The sequence below is a fragment of the Fusarium tjaetaba genome (genome assembly GCF_013396195.1).
Source record: "Fusarium tjaetaba strain NRRL 66243 chromosome Unknown NRRL66243_c0000239, whole genome shotgun sequence".
NCBI classification, from domain to species: domain Eukaryota; kingdom Fungi; phylum Ascomycota; class Sordariomycetes; order Hypocreales; family Nectriaceae; genus Fusarium; species Fusarium tjaetaba.
This window is the reverse complement of record NW_023501435.1, coordinates 233,079-251,663: the sequence shown is the minus strand read 5'-3', so window position 1 is coordinate 251,663 and position 18,585 is coordinate 233,079. Positions and strand designations below refer to the sequence as shown.

General features: G+C 49.3%; 5 protein-coding genes across 5 annotated transcripts; 4 read left to right on the top strand and 1 right to left on the bottom strand.

Annotated features, from left to right (window-relative positions):
• Nucleotides 1-7,334: 7,334 nt before the first annotated feature.
• Nucleotides 7,335-7,901, top strand: FTJAE_10360 (uncharacterized protein; the record flags this gene model as incomplete). Its single annotated transcript, XM_037343194.1, has 2 exons — nucleotides 7,335-7,382; nucleotides 7,554-7,901. 2 exons carry the CDS (start codon nucleotides 7,335-7,337, stop codon nucleotides 7,899-7,901), a joined length of 396 nt encoding a protein of 131 aa, XP_037202622.1.
• Nucleotides 7,902-8,598: 697 nt separating this feature from the next.
• Nucleotides 8,599-9,941, bottom strand: FTJAE_10359 (maintenance of ploidy mob2; the record flags this gene model as incomplete). The annotated part of the gene is made up of 4 exons (XM_037343192.1): nucleotides 8,599-9,145; nucleotides 9,197-9,308; nucleotides 9,355-9,719; nucleotides 9,913-9,941. The coding sequence occupies 4 exons, from the start codon at nucleotides 9,939-9,941 to the stop codon at nucleotides 8,599-8,601; spliced, it is 1,053 nt and encodes a 350-aa protein (XP_037202621.1).
• A 1,501-nt stretch (nucleotides 9,942-11,442) lies between these two features.
• On the top strand, nucleotides 11,443-12,721 carry FTJAE_10358 (RNA polymerase-associated LEO1; the record flags this gene model as incomplete). The annotated part of the gene is made up of 2 exons (XM_037343191.1): nucleotides 11,443-11,700; nucleotides 11,759-12,721. 2 exons carry the CDS (start codon nucleotides 11,443-11,445, stop codon nucleotides 12,719-12,721), a joined length of 1,221 nt encoding a protein of 406 aa, XP_037202620.1.
• Nucleotides 12,722-13,533: 812 nt separating this feature from the next.
• Nucleotides 13,534-15,278, top strand: FTJAE_10357 (triacylglycerol lipase; the record flags this gene model as incomplete). Its single annotated transcript, XM_037343190.1, has 3 exons — nucleotides 13,534-13,673; nucleotides 13,737-14,553; nucleotides 14,604-15,278. The coding sequence occupies 3 exons, from the start codon at nucleotides 13,534-13,536 to the stop codon at nucleotides 15,276-15,278; spliced, it is 1,632 nt and encodes a 543-aa protein (XP_037202619.1).
• Nucleotides 15,279-16,643: 1,365 nt separating this feature from the next.
• On the top strand, nucleotides 16,644-17,228 carry FTJAE_10356 (uncharacterized protein; the record flags this gene model as incomplete). Its single annotated transcript, XM_037343189.1, has 1 exon — nucleotides 16,644-17,228. The coding sequence occupies one exon, from the start codon at nucleotides 16,644-16,646 to the stop codon at nucleotides 17,226-17,228; it is 585 nt and encodes a 194-aa protein (XP_037202618.1).
• Nucleotides 17,229-18,585: the final 1,357 nt, after the last annotated feature.

Sequence of the window (18,585 nt, the reverse complement as noted above, 5' to 3'; positions counted from 1 at the left end):
ATAGGAAAACGGGAAGAATATACGAAGAATTCAGGGTATAAGGAAGTGAAAAAGAGGCTGGCGATAGATGGGATAATAATGTGCGGGACGCCGGACAACCGAACGGCGAGGACGGGAAAGGACGGGAATGGCAACAAGCGCATGTAATGGCCGATTCACTAGAATACAACCAACAATGACAAGCCAGAAGGGAACAGGAAATCAACGGCGCGACTGGACACTCTCGGCATCTGCAGTGCAGTATAATAATGCAGTGCAGAAGCCTAGGACGGCGCAATAGACAATGATCAAATAAGGAGCACTTACAACAGCGAGAGACCGGCGCAAAAATATGTCCCAAGGCTTTAGGATGGTGTGGGCTAGGCGTTGTGTGGTGCTGGTGATGTCCAGGGTTGACTTTGATGGTGCCGTTTTTGAGGTAATATGTGCGAAGTGTGCACTATAAAGCCTTGTGTGGTGGATGGTGCAATTGAGACCTTGATGTAGTCTGCAAATCCTGATAAACAAGATAGGACGATGAGTAGAGATGATGAGTTACTGGGTTTGTATGAAGAAAACAGACTTCTACTTTGGGATCAAAGCGAGGACAATCTTCGATTATGTACTTGGACGGGGCAAGTAGCCGGCAATTACTCTTGTGGAGCAGACACTCAAGCATCCATTCGCGTTTTAGACCACGCCAGCGATGCCAGAGTTGTAGCAACGCGGTCATGGCAGAACATGAGTTTGGCAGGGCACCTCTGCGAGACGGAGGATCATGGATGGTCGTGACCCACCGGAGACCGGGGCCCTGTATTGGCCCGTCTTCCTCGGCACAGTTGGAGATGTCTAGATTCAATGATCTGCTCGAATGATAGCTCCCTTGGCTAACAGATCTCATAAGCGCTTTACCGGGGCATGACCACGGTGATGAGGAACGAGAAATCAGATCAACCAGAGAGAGAAACTGTATGAATTAATTATCGAATGAGCCAGTGAATGAGCTTCCTGAGCAGCACGCGTCTCATCGATTTAGCCGGCTGAGCCGTATCCAATATGATATGGGAATAAGAATCAGCGTAGCAGACGATCTATCTGCGTGTGGAGGCGCAAGTCAGGGTTGGGGGGCCTCAATCGGCCAGGCAAACTTGGTGTCCAACCAGGCTGAAGAAGCTTTCAACGGCAAGAGCCAGAAGACCAGAAGAGACGGGGCCAGGCCGCGATACCTACCAAGACTGAACTGGCGATGCCGATGTTTCTTCCCTCATCGGATCTCTTCCATTGCCAACCTCGACATCACCGCCTTCGGCTATCAGTCATAGTAGCGGTGATGGGTTTCAATGTGCCCAGCCAAATCTGTAACAACGACTCCATTATCAATTGTCGTTGCGGTGGAAACCAACGATACGTAACAGTATGGGAATGGAGGACAGAACTCCGCAGAGGCGAGAGATTGTGACAGCTACACCACAATGTCAATCAGATCTCCAGATGTGAACCGACTTCCCGTTTCTCAGTACAAAATGAGCTTAGTTTAGCACACCAGGCAGGGGATTTTTCTCATGTGTCATCCAAGCCTGGCCCAAGAGGAGGATTACCGTGAATGCTATTCGTTCTTACTTGTCAGCCATGGAGCCCGTGTGAACAATTAGCAGCGGCGTATGTTGCTGTTAGCTCCAGAAATGGGCCGTCGTCACTTGACCGCTGCTCTGTTCTGTAACATACAGTACACCAGCCTTGGCCTTGTTCCCCCTTGGGCCGCTACCAATTCAAGTCGTGAGCGATTCTCGCGAGTGATGAGGCCATCGTCTCGGGCTTTTCTATGCACGATTTGTGATCTTCTTGTTCTTAAAATGTCTACGGATAGACTGGAAACCTTGCAACTATCCCAGTAACCCCACGCTTCTTGAGAGCCAGTAGCAGCTAAACCCGAGTGGTGTCGGCTGAAGGCTGACTATGATCTTACAAGGATTAAGAAACATGGGGGAATATGTTTAGGTACTGCCGGAAGCGACGATAAGCAATGACGGAAGACAGAGAACATGCTTTCGAACCGCTGAAGGAAAAAGCAAAGAGACCATTATGCCATTATGCCAGGGAGTCAGTACCAGTAAGTAAAGCGATCCCAGCCCTGTAGACAGGCAGCGGATAGGACTGGGTCTAATGGCGGGAAGCCATGTGCTAAATTTGATATCCCCCAGGCTGATATCGGCACCTCTAGCAAGGGAGCATGGTACTGTACTTCAAGACGGTAAGAAACTCTTACTCAGACCTGCGACATTATAGCCTCTCATTAGGAGCGTCGACTTCTAAGTTCGACTCCAAAATGTCTCATTGGGTCTAGCTTCGGGCGCTGCTGGGCCGGCCCGGCCACTTAGGTTGTTTACAAAAGCCCAGCAAACCTAACAATGGGAAAATTCCAAGACGTTGGGCACCAAAACGGACGCTAGTGCTCAGAGCATTGGGCTTTATTTCTGCATCAGCCGAGAGCCACTAACACTAATGGCTGCCTTCCTATTGACCAGTCTGCTGGGTCGTGGGGTAAGAACGTGTTGACGTACCCTCCCAAGTCCCGATGGCTGATGGGATTGGAAGGCCATGGGCAGCTGCCCATGGCTTGTTTGTCTTCGACGAATAGCTCGCGATAGTCTTCATTTCACATGGCAACAACTAGAGGAGACAACACAATATGAAACGTGAGCAGCGCGTCCGACACCGCGTCTTCTACCTATCTAGGTAGTTTTCAGGGACTGCTATTCTTTTTTAGTTCTAGCGAGGAACACTGAGCCGTCCCAAAATTGTGGAAAACTACACGCCATGGCATAATGGAGTCGCCTCACAATGGATATCTCAACTGGCTTCATCCTGGCGCGTGTTTGTCCATTCTCTGGAAATTGACGATTTCCAGGGAAACCATTCCGATTGATCCCTAGTTATTCTCGACAAGCGGAAGTAGCAAAACGCGGTAAAAAGACGATTTTCCAATGAAGAAGAAACCGAGCCGAGCTACGGGTCGGCTCTGAATAATAGATGCCCCAGGCAAGAGGTTTCTATCAGATAAGGTATTCTGGCCTTTGAGACACCATTCTCGGAACTTACAAGTAAAGTCCCAACGAGTGCCGCCGTTTGCGAACCATCCCACACAAATCCCGTTCTTGACTGCAAGAACCCATCGATATCACGTCTCAAGCCTCTGTTGTCGTCCGATTCACCTGCGGAATCTCCAATAGCTCATCAGCCAAGAGATGTTGCCTCTCTTGATCATGCACTGAGACTTCGATGCTTCCGTCACTGTGGGTGGCTGGGGAAGACGGCTGCGACTCAGCTCCCACGCGCTCCTACTGCACGCCCTCTACGACCCTAATTCTAACCACTAGGCTCATACGCCTGATCTCATGGATCCACTGTGCTTCGCGGTTGCATAATGGGCCGCTCATGGTGCTTCTCTTTTGAGCACTTTGTTTTGTCGGTGTGTTACGCGTGCGCGTCCTCTCCCTAGCCGACCAGGAAAATGTTAGGCACCTTACTTTTCTATACCCTGCTGACTTGCTCTTTGACAGATACCAGATGGTCTACGGAGTAGCGTCATGGCTTCGACTGATCTATGGTCCAAACACCTCGTGCTTGGTATGCATCTGGGTCCATGCTTCAAATCCGAGGACCCTTCTCGCGTAACGGAAAATATCACATCAGACACTGGATCCAGAATGAAAGACTATTTATCTGGAATGCTTTCTGAATCTCGATGGTTGCATCATGAACACACGCTTGTGTTCTATGCCGATGAAGCATTTAGATTCCCATCTGCTTGTCCAAGTATTACAATCTTATCACTTGGTTCAATTGGCAAGTGTGCGAGCATCTTTGCTGCTACCATGGATCTCCGGATCTTTTTCCGGGAGGGTCAAGTTGGGTAAACAGCCAGCGCTTTTCAAAACTGCCCAATCTGTCACGACATCCAATCATTTAAATAGGGCGAGCGGTTTTGGGGCTTCATTCGCCCAGAAGGCAGACCTGCTCGGCCTGCTCCATTCCTAAACAGCTTGGCCAGGTTATCAGGCCTGCGCTTCGTGCATGCAGTTTAGCCAGTTCTGGTCATCCATAACCCAAGTGGGCTATGCAGCGTATCCTTGACGATTCAGAACTTTGAAACCCATGCATGGCTACAGAAATGTACGTTTTGGTCATCTCGAGAGCCTCATCACCTTTTGAGACAAACGGGTTCAATGAGACAGGGCCTGCTACGACTCTGAATGGTCTCCTCATCGCAGCATCAACGGTATTGCCCACCAATGCCGATGTGAATCCGATATGAGGGCCGCCCAGAGTCTTTGCCCAACTACCTCAGCATATCCCATTGGTGAGCATAGGGATACCGCCATTATGACTCGAAGAGAGGATGCGATTTTCGGGCACTCACTCTAGCCCCCACGACAACGCAGAACCTCTCTAATTCAGCCATTTCGGTTTCAGAGGCACATGCTTTTCAGTTCCCCTGATCTAACGCAATATTGATTCCAATACTGTATCATATTCGTTCTGTATCTGGTATGAAGGACAACCGGGAGATATTCTGGGTACTATTCGTGACGCAGCCTTTCCGCATGACACTCTTTCTAGAACAGGAACAACAGTGCAGGTCTTGCTAGTGCTAGACTCTCATCTTTGATATCGCGTTGTTCTTTGTGTCTCCCTCCATTTCACCTTCACCTATCACCCATCATTCAGGGCTCATTCTGACCGAGAGTGGCCCAGTTGCGCTGATAACTTTACTACGGCCTGAGTCACTTTGCGCACTCAGAGAATTCCACTAGCTCGTAGGAGAAGAGCTTAGAACACTGACTGGTTACCTCTCTTCAAGTTATCAAGTGGCGTAGGGTATCTCCCGAAAATGCGGTCTGGATCCCTGTCCGAGTTTTGGGCCCACGTTCATCGTATGTGAAGAGATTTCCAGCAGAACGATCCACCGTTCTGGATTTTGCTGCTTCTTCGCAAGGATTCCAGGCTCTTGACAGCGTCAGCCTCAACGAGTATCATGTCATATCACGAGGCTGCGGCTGGGAATCCAGGAGACAGAGGTGCCCTGTGTCTATAACCCCCGCGCCTTAGTATTCGATATCTGAAACACTCACGGACATCAGCATGATGAAATTGTCTACACCATAATCTCACTAAGGGATTAAAAGTTGGCACATGCGGTATTCCAGGATCAAGATTCGCCGACAATGCAACTTGGTAACCCAGAAATGTTAACGTGGGACAGGTATGTCGCAGCCGACAAGCTGCGATGACGCTCACAACATCTTGGAACAAGGAATCTCACGTTCCCTTCTGGAGGACGAAACAGACATAGTTGTCTTTATATGGACTAGTCTTGTTTTGCAAGTGCAATTTGGACCCCAATCAAGTGTATTTTGCGAAGCTGGGGTATCATGTGCATATCAACATACCGAATACTCTGAAGTGAAGGCACTGATAGCAACTGGTCTCCAAGCTATCCATGGAACCTTACTTCTCGAACACGGCAGTATGTATCAGTCAAGCATGGAAGCTAAGATTGTAAAACTACGGTCCATGAGATCATCTACTTTGCTGTTTTAGATAAAGTCACACATCTTGTATAGCAAGTGTTAACTAGGTACTTTTAGTGTCTGACACTGGGGTCGGCCAGTAGATCACCATCTCTCTCAGGAGTTATTCAAGTACCATCAAGAGCACTTGATAGCCGTGCCTTCTGGGTAGCATCACGAACATCACGCCGGACATTCTGCCGGGTCAACTAACCAAGATCTGATACCTTGAGCATCGTCAAGTGCATGAAGACAAAGAAATACTAGGACTTGAGCTTGAGTGTATTTGACCTTGGCTCCAGATACGAAAGGGACAATCGTTTCTTTTTCCTATCCAGAGAACGACCAGCAGTGAATATGGTAGAGAGAAACCTGGTGCTTTTTGCTGCATCCCGGACACGACCCTGACAGCTGAGAAGGGACCTGTCAGCCACTTGATCTCATGAGCGGGTATGTTTCTGAAACAAGTGGCTTAGACAAAAGGCTGGGCCTACAAGGTTTTGACAGAAGGAAGCGGGGGTACCCAGGTAGCAGGCCTAGACGAGTTGAAGGATGACAGTTCCAATATCCAACAGCTCTCTACGACAGTATCTTATCCTATGACCATGCAGTCTAGAATGCGCAATCACGGGAATTAATGGGCAGCATCGGAGTTATCCGGGCGAAAAGGATATCGGTCCCAGAATGCATAAACGGGCTGCGCCACCAGGACCTCAGATACACTATTAGACTTGGCAATACTCCGTGTCTAGCATAACTGACGGATAATATCTACATCCCGATCTTTTCTTTCCATACGAAGCTGGTGGTACATATAACCAAGGGAAGTTGTCGGAGATGCATTCAGGCCCGCGGCATCGAGAACTTCTGGTGTAGATATCCCATGCACAAACACAGCACCACATCGCGATCATGAACCAGAATCACATCGACAGTTTAGTCCTTAGTTGAACCTATCTGACGCTAGGTTCTGGTGAGTGCATTGGGAAAGCAGCCTGGCCGTACCTAATAAATGGGCTCGCGGTGTCATTGTGTCGTGAACATCGTTACACTGGTAACTGGTGCCTTGGACACACATCACCCTTGTTGGTGGCTTTTCAAATTATCGTCAGCCATATCGTCAGCCATATCGTCAGCCAAATCGTCAGCGGGTATTCTACGCCATGTCCTCAGTTTCGTTCTCACGGTTAGCTATTGATACCATGGGGCCTCGTGCTTTGTCATTGACGATAGGTTCTGATACTACACTATTGAGACCGGGTTTATCTATCTCTGCCTTGTAAGAAAATAGCTCCAGTTCATATATATACTCCTATCATCAGATCTCTGTGCCTTTGTCCCTCAGAGGACCTCCACAATCTGGGACGGCCTGCGTCACTCGAAATCGTCGCCTCTTGTAAGCGCCCATACCAGGTGTGTCCATCAGTCACACAACAAGAGATCTCGTAATTGAGTAGCAAATCCGCTTCGGTAGATGCTCCTATCACAAGGGCAACGATAGCACAGTGTGCGTCATGGTTCAGATGTTGATGCTCGCACACGATTCGCCCAGTGTATCGCCGTTGCGTGCAAACTCCTCTGTTGTGGTCTCGGAGAATGCAGTTATAATACGAGACAGGGATGCGTTTTCTCAACACACTAAGTCGTATGCATCTGCGCCCATTCATATCTTCAAGACTAGATCCGAAGCAGTGAGATAGAAAAGCCTATTAGCAGCTTCTTGGCTCGTTCTTCGTCTTTTTAGAAAAAGAATGAGACTCGGCATTCAGTCGAACATCTTTCGATATGAAGTTGACGAACTTCCCTATACTCATTCCTGCCTTCACAGCTCAAGTATGTTGGGACTGTAGTTTTCTTCGCCTCTTGTATATATCACTGTGGATTTGTCTCCAGCACAAAGCCTGTGCCTTCAAACCCTACCAACACCGTGTTTCTCTACCCAGCGATTTACTCCCATTCAGCATAGATTCACGTATCACTAATCACTAATTCTTTGGATGATAGATCGCCATAAATGATCCTCTAGTCATCACCTCTAACCTCCTCAACATCCCCTTTGTTCCCAAGGCGGGTACTCTCGTCTCTGAGCCGGGATATGAGCTTCCTCTAGAGGCGACGTTCATCCAGGGCGGCGACTTTATTCGGCGTGATCCTGATGGCCAATGGGTCAAGCTTGAAGTAACAAGTGTTGCGCGTGATACTTCTGGCTCCCTGTTGCGTTTTAGCTACAATGGAGTCGTCAACATGGCGGGAGATGAGGGGAAAGTGATTCGAGGAGATACGAATGCCACGACGACTGGCTTTGGAAACGCATGTGAGTCACCGGGTTCTATGACATGGTTGTCGACCTGACGTTGAGCCACCATCCTACCCACATTGTTTTCAGCTGTTGTGGGACAACTCTGGACTTGACACTGACGATGTCAGTTGTGCAGATTAGGTTCGAGACTGATGCTCCTGGGTTGAAACTTCTGCAGGACAAGTTGTATGTTGGCTCGGGAAGGTTCGTTATCGAGGAAGATCGGCCAGTCATTGTGGAATACAAAATCAGCGAGGTAAGCGCGCAGTGCAATAAGGGATCGAAGAATGACTGAAAGGCATGACGGGACGAGATATCGGTTAGCCCGGGTATGAATCGATTAATCTGATAGCAGGAATCTATGAGTTGACAGGATGGGTCACGTTCGTGATTTTCTACACTATGTTGCTTCAGTTTTCGGAATCTATTTGTGTTTGGGGACCTAGAAACAAGCCTCACATCGATAGGTCAAGGTTCCTACTTCGCATGTCTACCACCTGCCGTGCCCCCTTAATAGTCAAGCTCCCTCGAAGCTCCAAGTCGTGGCTCCCGAACTCCAGTCTGCAGCTCTTTTACAACTGCAAGTATATGCTTTATCGTGCGGTCCCATTTAAGCGGCCTGGTTTATCAACATTCCGACTCCAGGTTGGATACAGGCCCTCCAGGTTGTGTATATGGGAGTCGATCCACAGGATCAATACCCCATCTTCTCCGCCTTTCGTGTTACGCTACACCGGTACTAGTCCACGCTTATTGGGGGACATTGGAAAGCTGCAGAAGGCGCTCGCCGGCGCGGATGTTGGCATACTCATATGCCTTGGACTCGGGAGGGAAAGTTCCATTGGCGGCCCAAAGATCGATCAGAGGCTGCATGGGCTCCAGCTCAGCGGGCTTGAGCATATCCAGAGCCGTAGCCGTCAGGATAAAGTGTGAGAAACAACTGTTGAGCTGCTTCTCCAGGTTGAGATGGTAAAATGGCTCGGTGAAATGAGCCCAGTAGAGATGAGCATAGACTCGGAACATTTGTCGGAAAATCATCTGGCAGATATCGACGAACTTATCAGGGAAGCCCGATCGCTTTCCGATGTACTCGGGCTCGCCAGGGTTCGAGAGTTGGGACAAAGGTGTGGTGGTGATAGAGGGGTTGTGGGCGTACGAGACACCAGAAGCATCAGTTGGGAAGATGTTGGTGTCGTCGATTTTACCAGAAATCCATCGCTGCATAAGAGTCATGTACTCATAGGCGGGAAGCTCAACAGGCTCCCTGTTACGGTTGAGCCAAGTAAAGGAGTGGTTACTAGCAAGAGTAAGTGACTGTATGGTCTGGCAAAGAGTGCTGATAACTCACGCTCCAGCAGACATGCGTGGGCAGCTGGTAGAATTGCAGATGGATGTACCATCATCCTCCTTCTCGTGGATAACTCTAACAAAATTCCACAGGTTGCGGTAATGCTCAACAACTGAACAGCGTTAGGACCCGTTGTGATATCATAGTTTCATTCTTACCCTGGTGTGCAATCCACTCGCCTTGCTCGACCGTCTTGGGTCGAGCACTCAGTGTCATGAAATTACCCTTTACTATGTGCTTAGCATATTGGGCATTGAGCCACAGAGGGAGAGGTCGAGGAAGATGATAGGAAGAGATTAGTTCGTCACCGCTCATGACGCCGCTGGAGTCATCCATGCCAATGGTCTGGGCGAGTGAAGGAGAGTTAGGCAAAGGGGGGACCTTGGGAGCTAGACTAGCTGAGGAAGACTGGCTCCCTTGGGTAGGCAGCTCAGGCGGGGGAGGCTGACTGGCAGTAGAACCAGTTGGGCTCTTTTGAGGGCCAGAAGAAGGCTTAGCTGAGCCACCTCGGAATCGAGCGTTACTGGTGATGTTATGTCAGCAAATGTAAATAGGTAATGAGATGGATGCTATCGCAATAGGACCGAGTTGAGGAAGGAATAAAAAGGTCACTTCAAGTCAGCAACAAGGTGCAGGTAAGTTAAGGTACCTGAGGTAGTAGGTAGGAGAGCACCTATCCATGGATGTGACAGCACACTATGCTTGAAATGGCACACATGGTTGAAACACTGGCAGGTCCGCCCATGGCAGCCGCAGAAAAGCGCCATGCGTGGCGCCCTTGCAAGGGAGAGGAATGATGATAGGAAAGGTATAGTAGGTGAGTAGGTAAGGATGATGACGATATATGAGTGAGGAACTATCCATCATGTCCAATAGGCACTACCAGAGAATGCCCATTATGACGAGGGTTTTTTATAAGAGTGGCCAGTTTCTCGTAAAGAATCCTAAAGCAACGTCTTCAGAGGCTCAAAGCAATGAATGTTTCCAGCTCATGAACCTTTGGGCCATGTCTTGGACGAAGTACTAGTGTACTAGAGGACCACATGGTGAGAGTCTGATTGTGTACAGTTGGCCTTCAGTCTCTCGGTAGTTGTCCTGCACTGCGACAAGGAGTGCGCAAGGGTGTTGACTCCAGGTTCGAGTGTATCCGAAATGAAGAATTTGCATGCAATGTTGCACTCGCATAGGAGTAGAGGGTCGTGGCTGGTGGATATAGGTATTTTACCTCTACAAGAGGTGGCGGCTCTTTTAGGATTTATGATAAAGACATGACAAGAACAGTGGCAGAATCCGGAGACAGGCCACACAGAAGCGACGCTGACAATGAAGATCCAATGACGAGCAAAGACAAATTGAGATGATACTGATGAAGAATAAGAATATATACTCACATGCCAGAAAAGAGGTTCGACATGGTTGACAGAAAGGCGGGGTGAAATCGTGAGCAAAGGTGCCTGAAAAGGATTCCACGAAGGCTTCCCAAACAGAGGGAGAATGCGCTCAAGTCGGTATTAAGGTGTGTTCGGTGACTGGCTTAAGCGGTCGTTGGTATTGTCTTCCGCCTGGCTGAGACTGCGTGTTGTTGTCAGGATCAATATCAGATCAAATCCGATATCAGCAGCTGGAGTCGGTTTGAGAAAGGGGGTTTTTGAGGTGTCGGTGTCGGGGCTTGGGCTTCCCAGGTTGATGAATAGCGGCTAAGTACCCCGTAGCTTTAGCGGATGAGCGCCACAACGGGGCCTCACGCTAGTGCATCGCATCCATCGCATCCCGTCTCCAGAAGCCTCCCTGCTCGTCTCACGCGACTGGCTCTGTTTGTCACCTGAAGCGCGCCATGCCCGTTTCAGAGCATTCGAAGGGGACCATCTTGACACTCCTGCCATTTCTCGGCCACCTTCTCCTCCTCTCAAACCTCCTGGGAGTCCTGGGCACTGTTCCTTCGTTCTCGTCTCCACTAACTTGAGGCAGAGAGCTTGAGGTTGCCATCTGTTTATGTGTGGCACAGATTGTGGCTGTGGATATCGACAAAACGGATATTGCAGTGGCTGGCGCACCTACTCTCCCAACCTCAGGCCTAGGTACCTAACGTTAGTTACCTTACCTAGTGCCACAATCAGCTAAACGGATCCACGGTCGCCGAAAGTAAAGCGCGACTGCAAGCTCACTTTGCGCGCAAACCAACCGCTTCTTTCACTGTTCCCTTCCATTGCTTAATTCATCCTCCGTCACCACAAAGAACTCACAACATGTCCGACATAGAGGACCCAATTGACTCAGTCGACGAAGGCGGCGACGACCTCTTTGGCGATGATGACAACGATGATGTCGTACCGACCAAGGAGCCTGTCCATGAGGATGATGAACTTGCTTCGGATCCAGAAGGGGACAGCTACGCGCGGTATCGCAACGATGACGACGACCAGACTCAAGTCCAGACAAAAGAACGAGCTATTCAAAACGTCGAAACTTATCGGCATCGAATTCCGAAGCCTAAAGATGGCGCGGTATGCATTTTTCTTACTTGCTCTGAAAAGCCGCCTGGCGCTGACTTTGAAGGTATAGCTTCGAATTCTACGGATCCCCAAGTTCATGAAGATAATGCCTGAAGTGTACGATCCCGAGACGTTTGAACCGACAGAATTCGACCTGGCAAATGCTAAAGCTGAACATCCTAAGCATGTCGCCCGAGTACGAAAAGATCATGGCACCGGTGAATTCAAGAGTAATACAAACATCTTTCACTGGAGCGACGGCTCAGTGACCATATCCGTTGGCGGAGAGCACTATGAGATCCAGAGAAAGGCGCTCGCCCCACCACCAGACAAGCCCTACAACGAGGTCAATGATGGTCACTACTACGCTGCTGCCGCTGAGTTGCACAGCAACATCCTTATGACGGTTGGGCATATCACAGAGCAATACAACGTTCGACCCAACAAGGCAGTTGGAGATGACGCGCTGACTCTCCTAGCTGAGAGGATGGCTGTCGCCAGTAAGCCTGCGAATGCAACTGACATGATCATCCAAACTACTGTCGACCCCGAACTCCAGAAGAAACAGGCCGAATTGGCTGAGAAGGAAAGAATGAAGGCACAGAGGCGACGCGAGAATGCTGCCGCCAAGATGGATGGTGGGTATGGGCGATCACGAGGAGGGCTATCTATTGGGGACCTTGAAGGTGGACGCCGAGGCGCGGCAGGCTCTCGCAAGCGCGGCGCACCTGGGTCGGGCAAACCTAGAAGGCGAAGAGATGAGGAATCAGACGAGGAGCTCGAGCATGCTGTTGGTCGGCATGAAGGCTATTCCCTCGACGATGGTTTCATCGTCAACAGCGACGAAGAAGTGGAAAGCGGAGGCGATGATGACGACGAAGATGACTTTCCCGATGACGACGAAGAGGAGAAGCCTCGCTCCAAACGTCAGAGGACAAGGGATCGCAGTGAGGACGAAGATGATCTCAGTGAAGTTGAACAAGTGGCAGGAAGATCCCGCAGGAGAAATGTCATCGATGATGATGACGACTAGAATGGACATCTGGAGTTTCAGAGACAACGGGATGGGTATTTGCATGGTGAGCAAGGGAGGCCATTGCTGCATAATATGATTATATCAAAACTGTCTCTAAGACATAGTATCTCAAAAATTGGTTGTTTTTGTATTATATTTTAGACTTTTGGGGGTAACAACAGCAAACCACATCCTTACTGAATCCTTTTTATGAATCCTTGGCCCGTATTCCATACAACAAGCCACTATATAACAAATAAACCACTTTGTCACAAAAAGATTGTTCGTGCGACACTGAGTGATGAATAAGTACTAGCCATACATATGCATGTGAGCGTGGCTCAATCTCCGAGTCCGAGATACCATCCATGTCTCGGAAACTGGTGATCTCATTGGCAATCACATGCCGATTTAGCGTCAAGCATTACCTTACTTTGCTGGAGGAAGTACTTTGTTGAACAGCTGCGGGGGACTCTACGGAACTCAACACCAATTTACCTTATCTTGCATGTCCTATAAAATAATATCTCGGTTTTCCGATTGACGAACCTAAACACCCCAAGAAGCCCCCCTCACCGGTTCTGCATGCGGTCTCTAGCGTTTATGACATATTCCCCAGGTACACTGGGTAGCGTGCCATCTCGTCGCTAAACGCTCGCAAAACACGACACTTCGCAAATGGTGCTTGTGCTTGTGATCGGCCCTCGGTAACGCGCAATGGGGGTGGTAATCACCGTATGGGGTGTCGTCGTGGATGTGGCCAGCTTCTGGCAGAGGGTAAACTCTCTGTTCCTCCTATCCGTGATACGCGACGTTTGTCGTTCCTAACTATGTCGTTGCAGAAGCTGCGGAGCTGGTACACGCGCAAAAGCCCCGTTGAACTATGGCTAGACCTATTGAGAACCGCCGAGGCCTTTGAGGACTGGGAGGAGGCCGCGCTACACTTGGATAACCTCCTGGGCCTTGATCTGTGGCAAGTCCGCTTCCAAAAATGTCATGTCGACTTAGGCGCGTTACGCTAACGAGTTTACAGGAGGAACAATCCAGCTTCCAAGTACTACGACTGGAGACTCATTGCAGAACGCCTAGACTCCCTCGCGACCGCGCGGGAAGACGGAAACTTTCAGCTGCTCGTCAACCTGTTAAGATCCGGCCTTGTTCGAAACCTCGGGAACATCACCTCGCCCAAACTCTACAATCGATCATTTGCCGGAACCAAGTATCTTATAGAAGAGTACATCACCCAGATTGCCGAAGCAGTGGAAGACATTCGCGCTCTGCCTACAACTCCGTCGGCTATACATGGTACGGGGCCATCCTTGACGACGCAGATGAAATTGGACTGTATCCACGACACAAGACAGGCTTTTGGCAGGAGTACACTAGTCCTTCAAGGTGGTGCGATATTTGGCATGTGCCATTTGGGCGTTGTGAAGGCTCTCTTTCTGCGTGGTTTACTCCCGCGCATCATTACGGGAACGGCTACAGGCGCCTTGATCGCGGCTCTGGTCGCTATTCATACAGAAGATGAGCTACCGGCTGTTCTGAGTGGCGATGGCATTGACCTCTCGGCATTTGCTTCCAAGAATGGTCATGAGAATGGGGAAACGTCAACGGCTCAGGCCTTCAGGTCACGGTGGGAAACTCTATGGCGGAGGATCAGGCGTTTCTCCAAAGAAGGTTACTTTCTTGACGTGACCGTTTTGGAGGAGTGTGTGAGGGCCAATGTTGGTGATTTGACTTTCGAAGAGGCCTATAACCGGAGCAAGAGGGTGCTGAACATAACTGTTGCGACGGAGGGTCAGGGCGGTGTACCGACGCTCCTCAACTATCTGACTGCGCCTAATGTGGTATGTTCTTGAACCACTGCCTTTTCATGAAGCCTGCTGACTCGTCTTAGTTGATCTGGACCGCTGCTGTAGCGTCGAATGCCTCATCGCCCTCTCTCTATGGCCACCGTAAGACGACTATGCTCTGCAAGGACGCTCATGGCAACATCGTACCGTGGGCACCAGCTAACACAATTGACTTTCGACATTGGACTCACACATCCTACTCCGATCGAGACTCACCCTTACGACGTATTGCCGAGTTATTCAACGTCAATCATTTCATTGTCAGCCAAGCTCGACCGTATCTCATTCCCTTCATTCAGTCTGATATGCATGGCCCAGCTTTAGTAGAGTCACGGAGCAAGACAACACAGATATCTGCCTTTCTCGTACGCATGGTAGGGCTGGAGATAAGGCACCGTCTAAGTCAGCTGGACACACTAAACCTCCTGCCAACTGGTATCCGCCGCTTCCTGGTCGATGAACAAGTCCCGGCTGCCTCCATGGTTCTCGTGCCCGAAGTGACAGCAGGGGACTTTGTGCGATTACTAGAAACTCCGACAAGGGAGACCCTTAACTACTGGGTTCTCAGAGGCGAGAGGAGCGTTTGGCCTGCCGTAGCCGCCCTAAGAATCAGGTGTGCTGTCGAGAATGAGCTGGACAGGTCATATCAGGTAGTCAGGAAGTTCAAAGCCCCCGGCTTACGACGAAAGGGGAGCATGGCCGCTACACTGGAGGCTTAGAGAAGAGAACGTAATGTATAGTTTGGCTCAGCCGTTACGAATATCAGAGCGACTCGAACACTTCATCCAAAGTTGTTGGGACAATGGTTACATGATACATGAAAATACCAGCCCTTCTTTGTTGACACCGATCAGAAACAGCAGAAGGGTGCTTTGCTTGGCACGGAAGTATGTCTACCTGAGGTACTCGGGAATCGTTATCTGCGTTTTTACTCACAGGAGGAGCTTGCTGTGTCTAGGACTTGTCTTCTTTTTACCTCTGTTAACAATTTCCATCTTTCTTGTCATATCCTGCATTTGTTTTTCCAACATTGATCGCCATTGCTCGACATTGGAGAGGCCTCAAAACAAGTATCAGCAGGAATCTGTAACAGTAACTCTGCCAACTCTACCACACGATCACTCAAGTCATACAAGTTGGCCTTCAGCAATGACGGCGAATTAATATACCCATGCAAGAACTCGCAATTGACAGGATGTAACCTAATCTTGTGACTGCACAGTAATTCTCTGGGACACTCATCAGTTATGCAGAATAGAGCCCAAGTCTACGTTCAGGCAGTCTCCATTCATTGAACCAACGAAGGACAATAAAAAGGCGATTTTCTGGGCAGGAATATGGACAGGAGGGGGAATGGTGACTCTGGTAACAATACCTCAAAGTTGGCAAAACACCTAGCTCTGATGGTCATATCCGTAGAGTCAGATATAAAAGGACCAAATTCCTTTTACCCCAAAGTAGACCTCCTCTTTAGCAGGGCGTCAAAAGAGAATGAGGCGGTTGGCTTTGATAGGAAAGCAGTAGTTCATGTCTAATGCGAAAAGGGTTAGAGGAGGCTCTGCCATGCAGCAATGACACCACTTTCAAGAGATGATGATACCAAAGATACATAGATTCCAGTATGCCACTATGCAAATAACACTTGCTCCCCACATACCGTATTCTTGAGGCTGTTTTGATCGAGACCGCGTCAGAAGTGCACCAAGCAAGGGGCACTGCCAACGCATCGTTCATGGCGTTCCGGCACAATTGACGAATGGAAAGAGCTGGATCATAGGCTTATGCAGTCAATGGTTTATGGTGTAGGACTAGGGGGTTCATGAGTTCAAAAGCTCTGGCCTCACCCACCTCCTCGGGCCAGTATTTTGTTTCCAGAATATTTCACAGCGAGACAAGACAAACCAAGTCACCGAAACACAGTCAACGCTTGTGCTGCCCGGCGCTTCGCCTTGGGCGAATACGCTAATCGACATTAGTAGCTAAGCATTACTGAGTACCTATCACGACGTCTATCTTGTCGCTTGGTTTGGAACCACATTACACCGCATCTGACGTATACACACTAGATGATTGGGCTCATCAACATGGCCAGCGTGACTCTTCCTGATAAGAATGAAAGCAACTCGGATTCTTCCATGTCACTCTCGTCGTCCATACTTCTCGAAGGCCACAGTTCTCCCGTCTTGGACATTTACGGCCAAGCCATGGACGTGGATGATTATCAACACCCTTCTCCTCCCACCATAGATATGTCTACATCCGTGGTTCTCGAGCGCACTGCGGCAATCAGAACATTCCCTTTTGAAGCCGACGACTACTCGATGAGCGGCTGGACCACTGTTGGCACATCCTCCGCCGCCTCCTCCGAAACCACATGCCCCGCTCCGGCGTCCGTGTCCGTGTCCGCCTCCGTCGTTGATCTCACGGCATCCGAGCTGCTGCTCCGCCTGGAACTCCAGGATACCCGGCCTTCAGGCTCGCTTGCCAGTCCCGGCTCGCACGTGGTGCGCGACTGTGCTTGTGAAATGTCCGTCGGTAGCGATAGTCTATTCGGCTACAGCTACACCTTTGTCCAAGATGATCAAGGACTCTGCGGAATCGGAGCGTGGGCTGATATTACGACAAGTTCTTTCGTCGCCAAGAACAGGCGAATCACTCCGCGACAATGATAATTTCAGCAAAAAAAAATATTTTCATTTTTTTTGAGTTTGAAAAATCAAGGCATGTCTTGGGGGCATGGATTCCTTGTCTGTTTCCGGCCGGCAGTTTGTCTATCGTCCTTTGGGCTGCCACGCGCCGAACGGTTCCGCGTTTCATGTACAGTATCTCTTATTCTGCTCTTCATCTGAACTCATGCGCGATGATGGCATTTGTTGTCTATGCTCTTACGAAATTCTCCACTCGTGCTTTTGTTGCATCAGTCGTTACTTTGTTCTGAAGAACCTCAGCAGTAACTTAGTTAGTAGGTAGTTAGCTACTATGTTTCAAGATGGGATCCATGAAAGACAAGACAGGATCGCCACAGCCACAAACAACAGGAATGCTCGCTGACGCAAGGGGTACGCTATTCAGATCATCTAAGTCGGACTAGCTAGATCGGTTACATCGACAAGAATCCATTACATTTGACTGGAAACTTGGCCATGATCTCCACGGTTAAACTGCGAAATGTAACACAAGCCCTCCACAAACTTGCAAGGACACGATCCTCATGGAGCAATTCGAGCCATGTGATGTTTGCTGCATTAGGTAGAGAGCCTATGACACACCCCATGAATGAAACGCATAGTCTACAGGACTCAGCGCTCTGTCTCGCTCACCATTCCAGTTCTTGAATGGCCCCGTACATGTCATTTAATTACCGGTGTGCGACGAATTTCGGGCAAATAATGACAACTGCTGTGTACTGTGAATGATGGATGATCCTTTGTGTAATAAGGATGCACATAACACCCACTATGGGGAACCTTTTTGTATCAAGATAACGAGGCATATCTCGGCATCGAACGGAAGGTCAGATTAGAACCACAAAAGTGCGGCAATTCTTTGATGCTATCCAGGCTGTAATCGAAGACGGACGCATCAATGAGAGGCGGAGATTGTATAATGTCGAATGTCCACTGATATCATGCGCCGTTATAGCAGGGTGTCCCTTGTAATGTAGCATACCCGTCGGTCTAGGGATTGATTTGGCATTCGTCCCGTTAAATTGTTACTTTGAAACAGCAATTGGGCCGCAGGAAGGGATGGCAGATCAGACCGGGAACCTGCATGTAAGGATGTTGGAGGTGTGGAGTAACCAACACAAGAGAAAAAGGAAATTCGGATGACGGGACTCGGAGACAGCAAAAGACATACCGCAAACGTTGTTTATTCTCCACATAGGTTCGCCAGGACACATCAGAAGTCAGAGCAGAAAACACAGGCTTCTTGGTGGTGACGAGTTGTAAACATACAAAATGAAACACCGTTTTGGCTCCTAACCACACGATCAATGTTATAAGATGTACAATGGGCTGCAAAGTC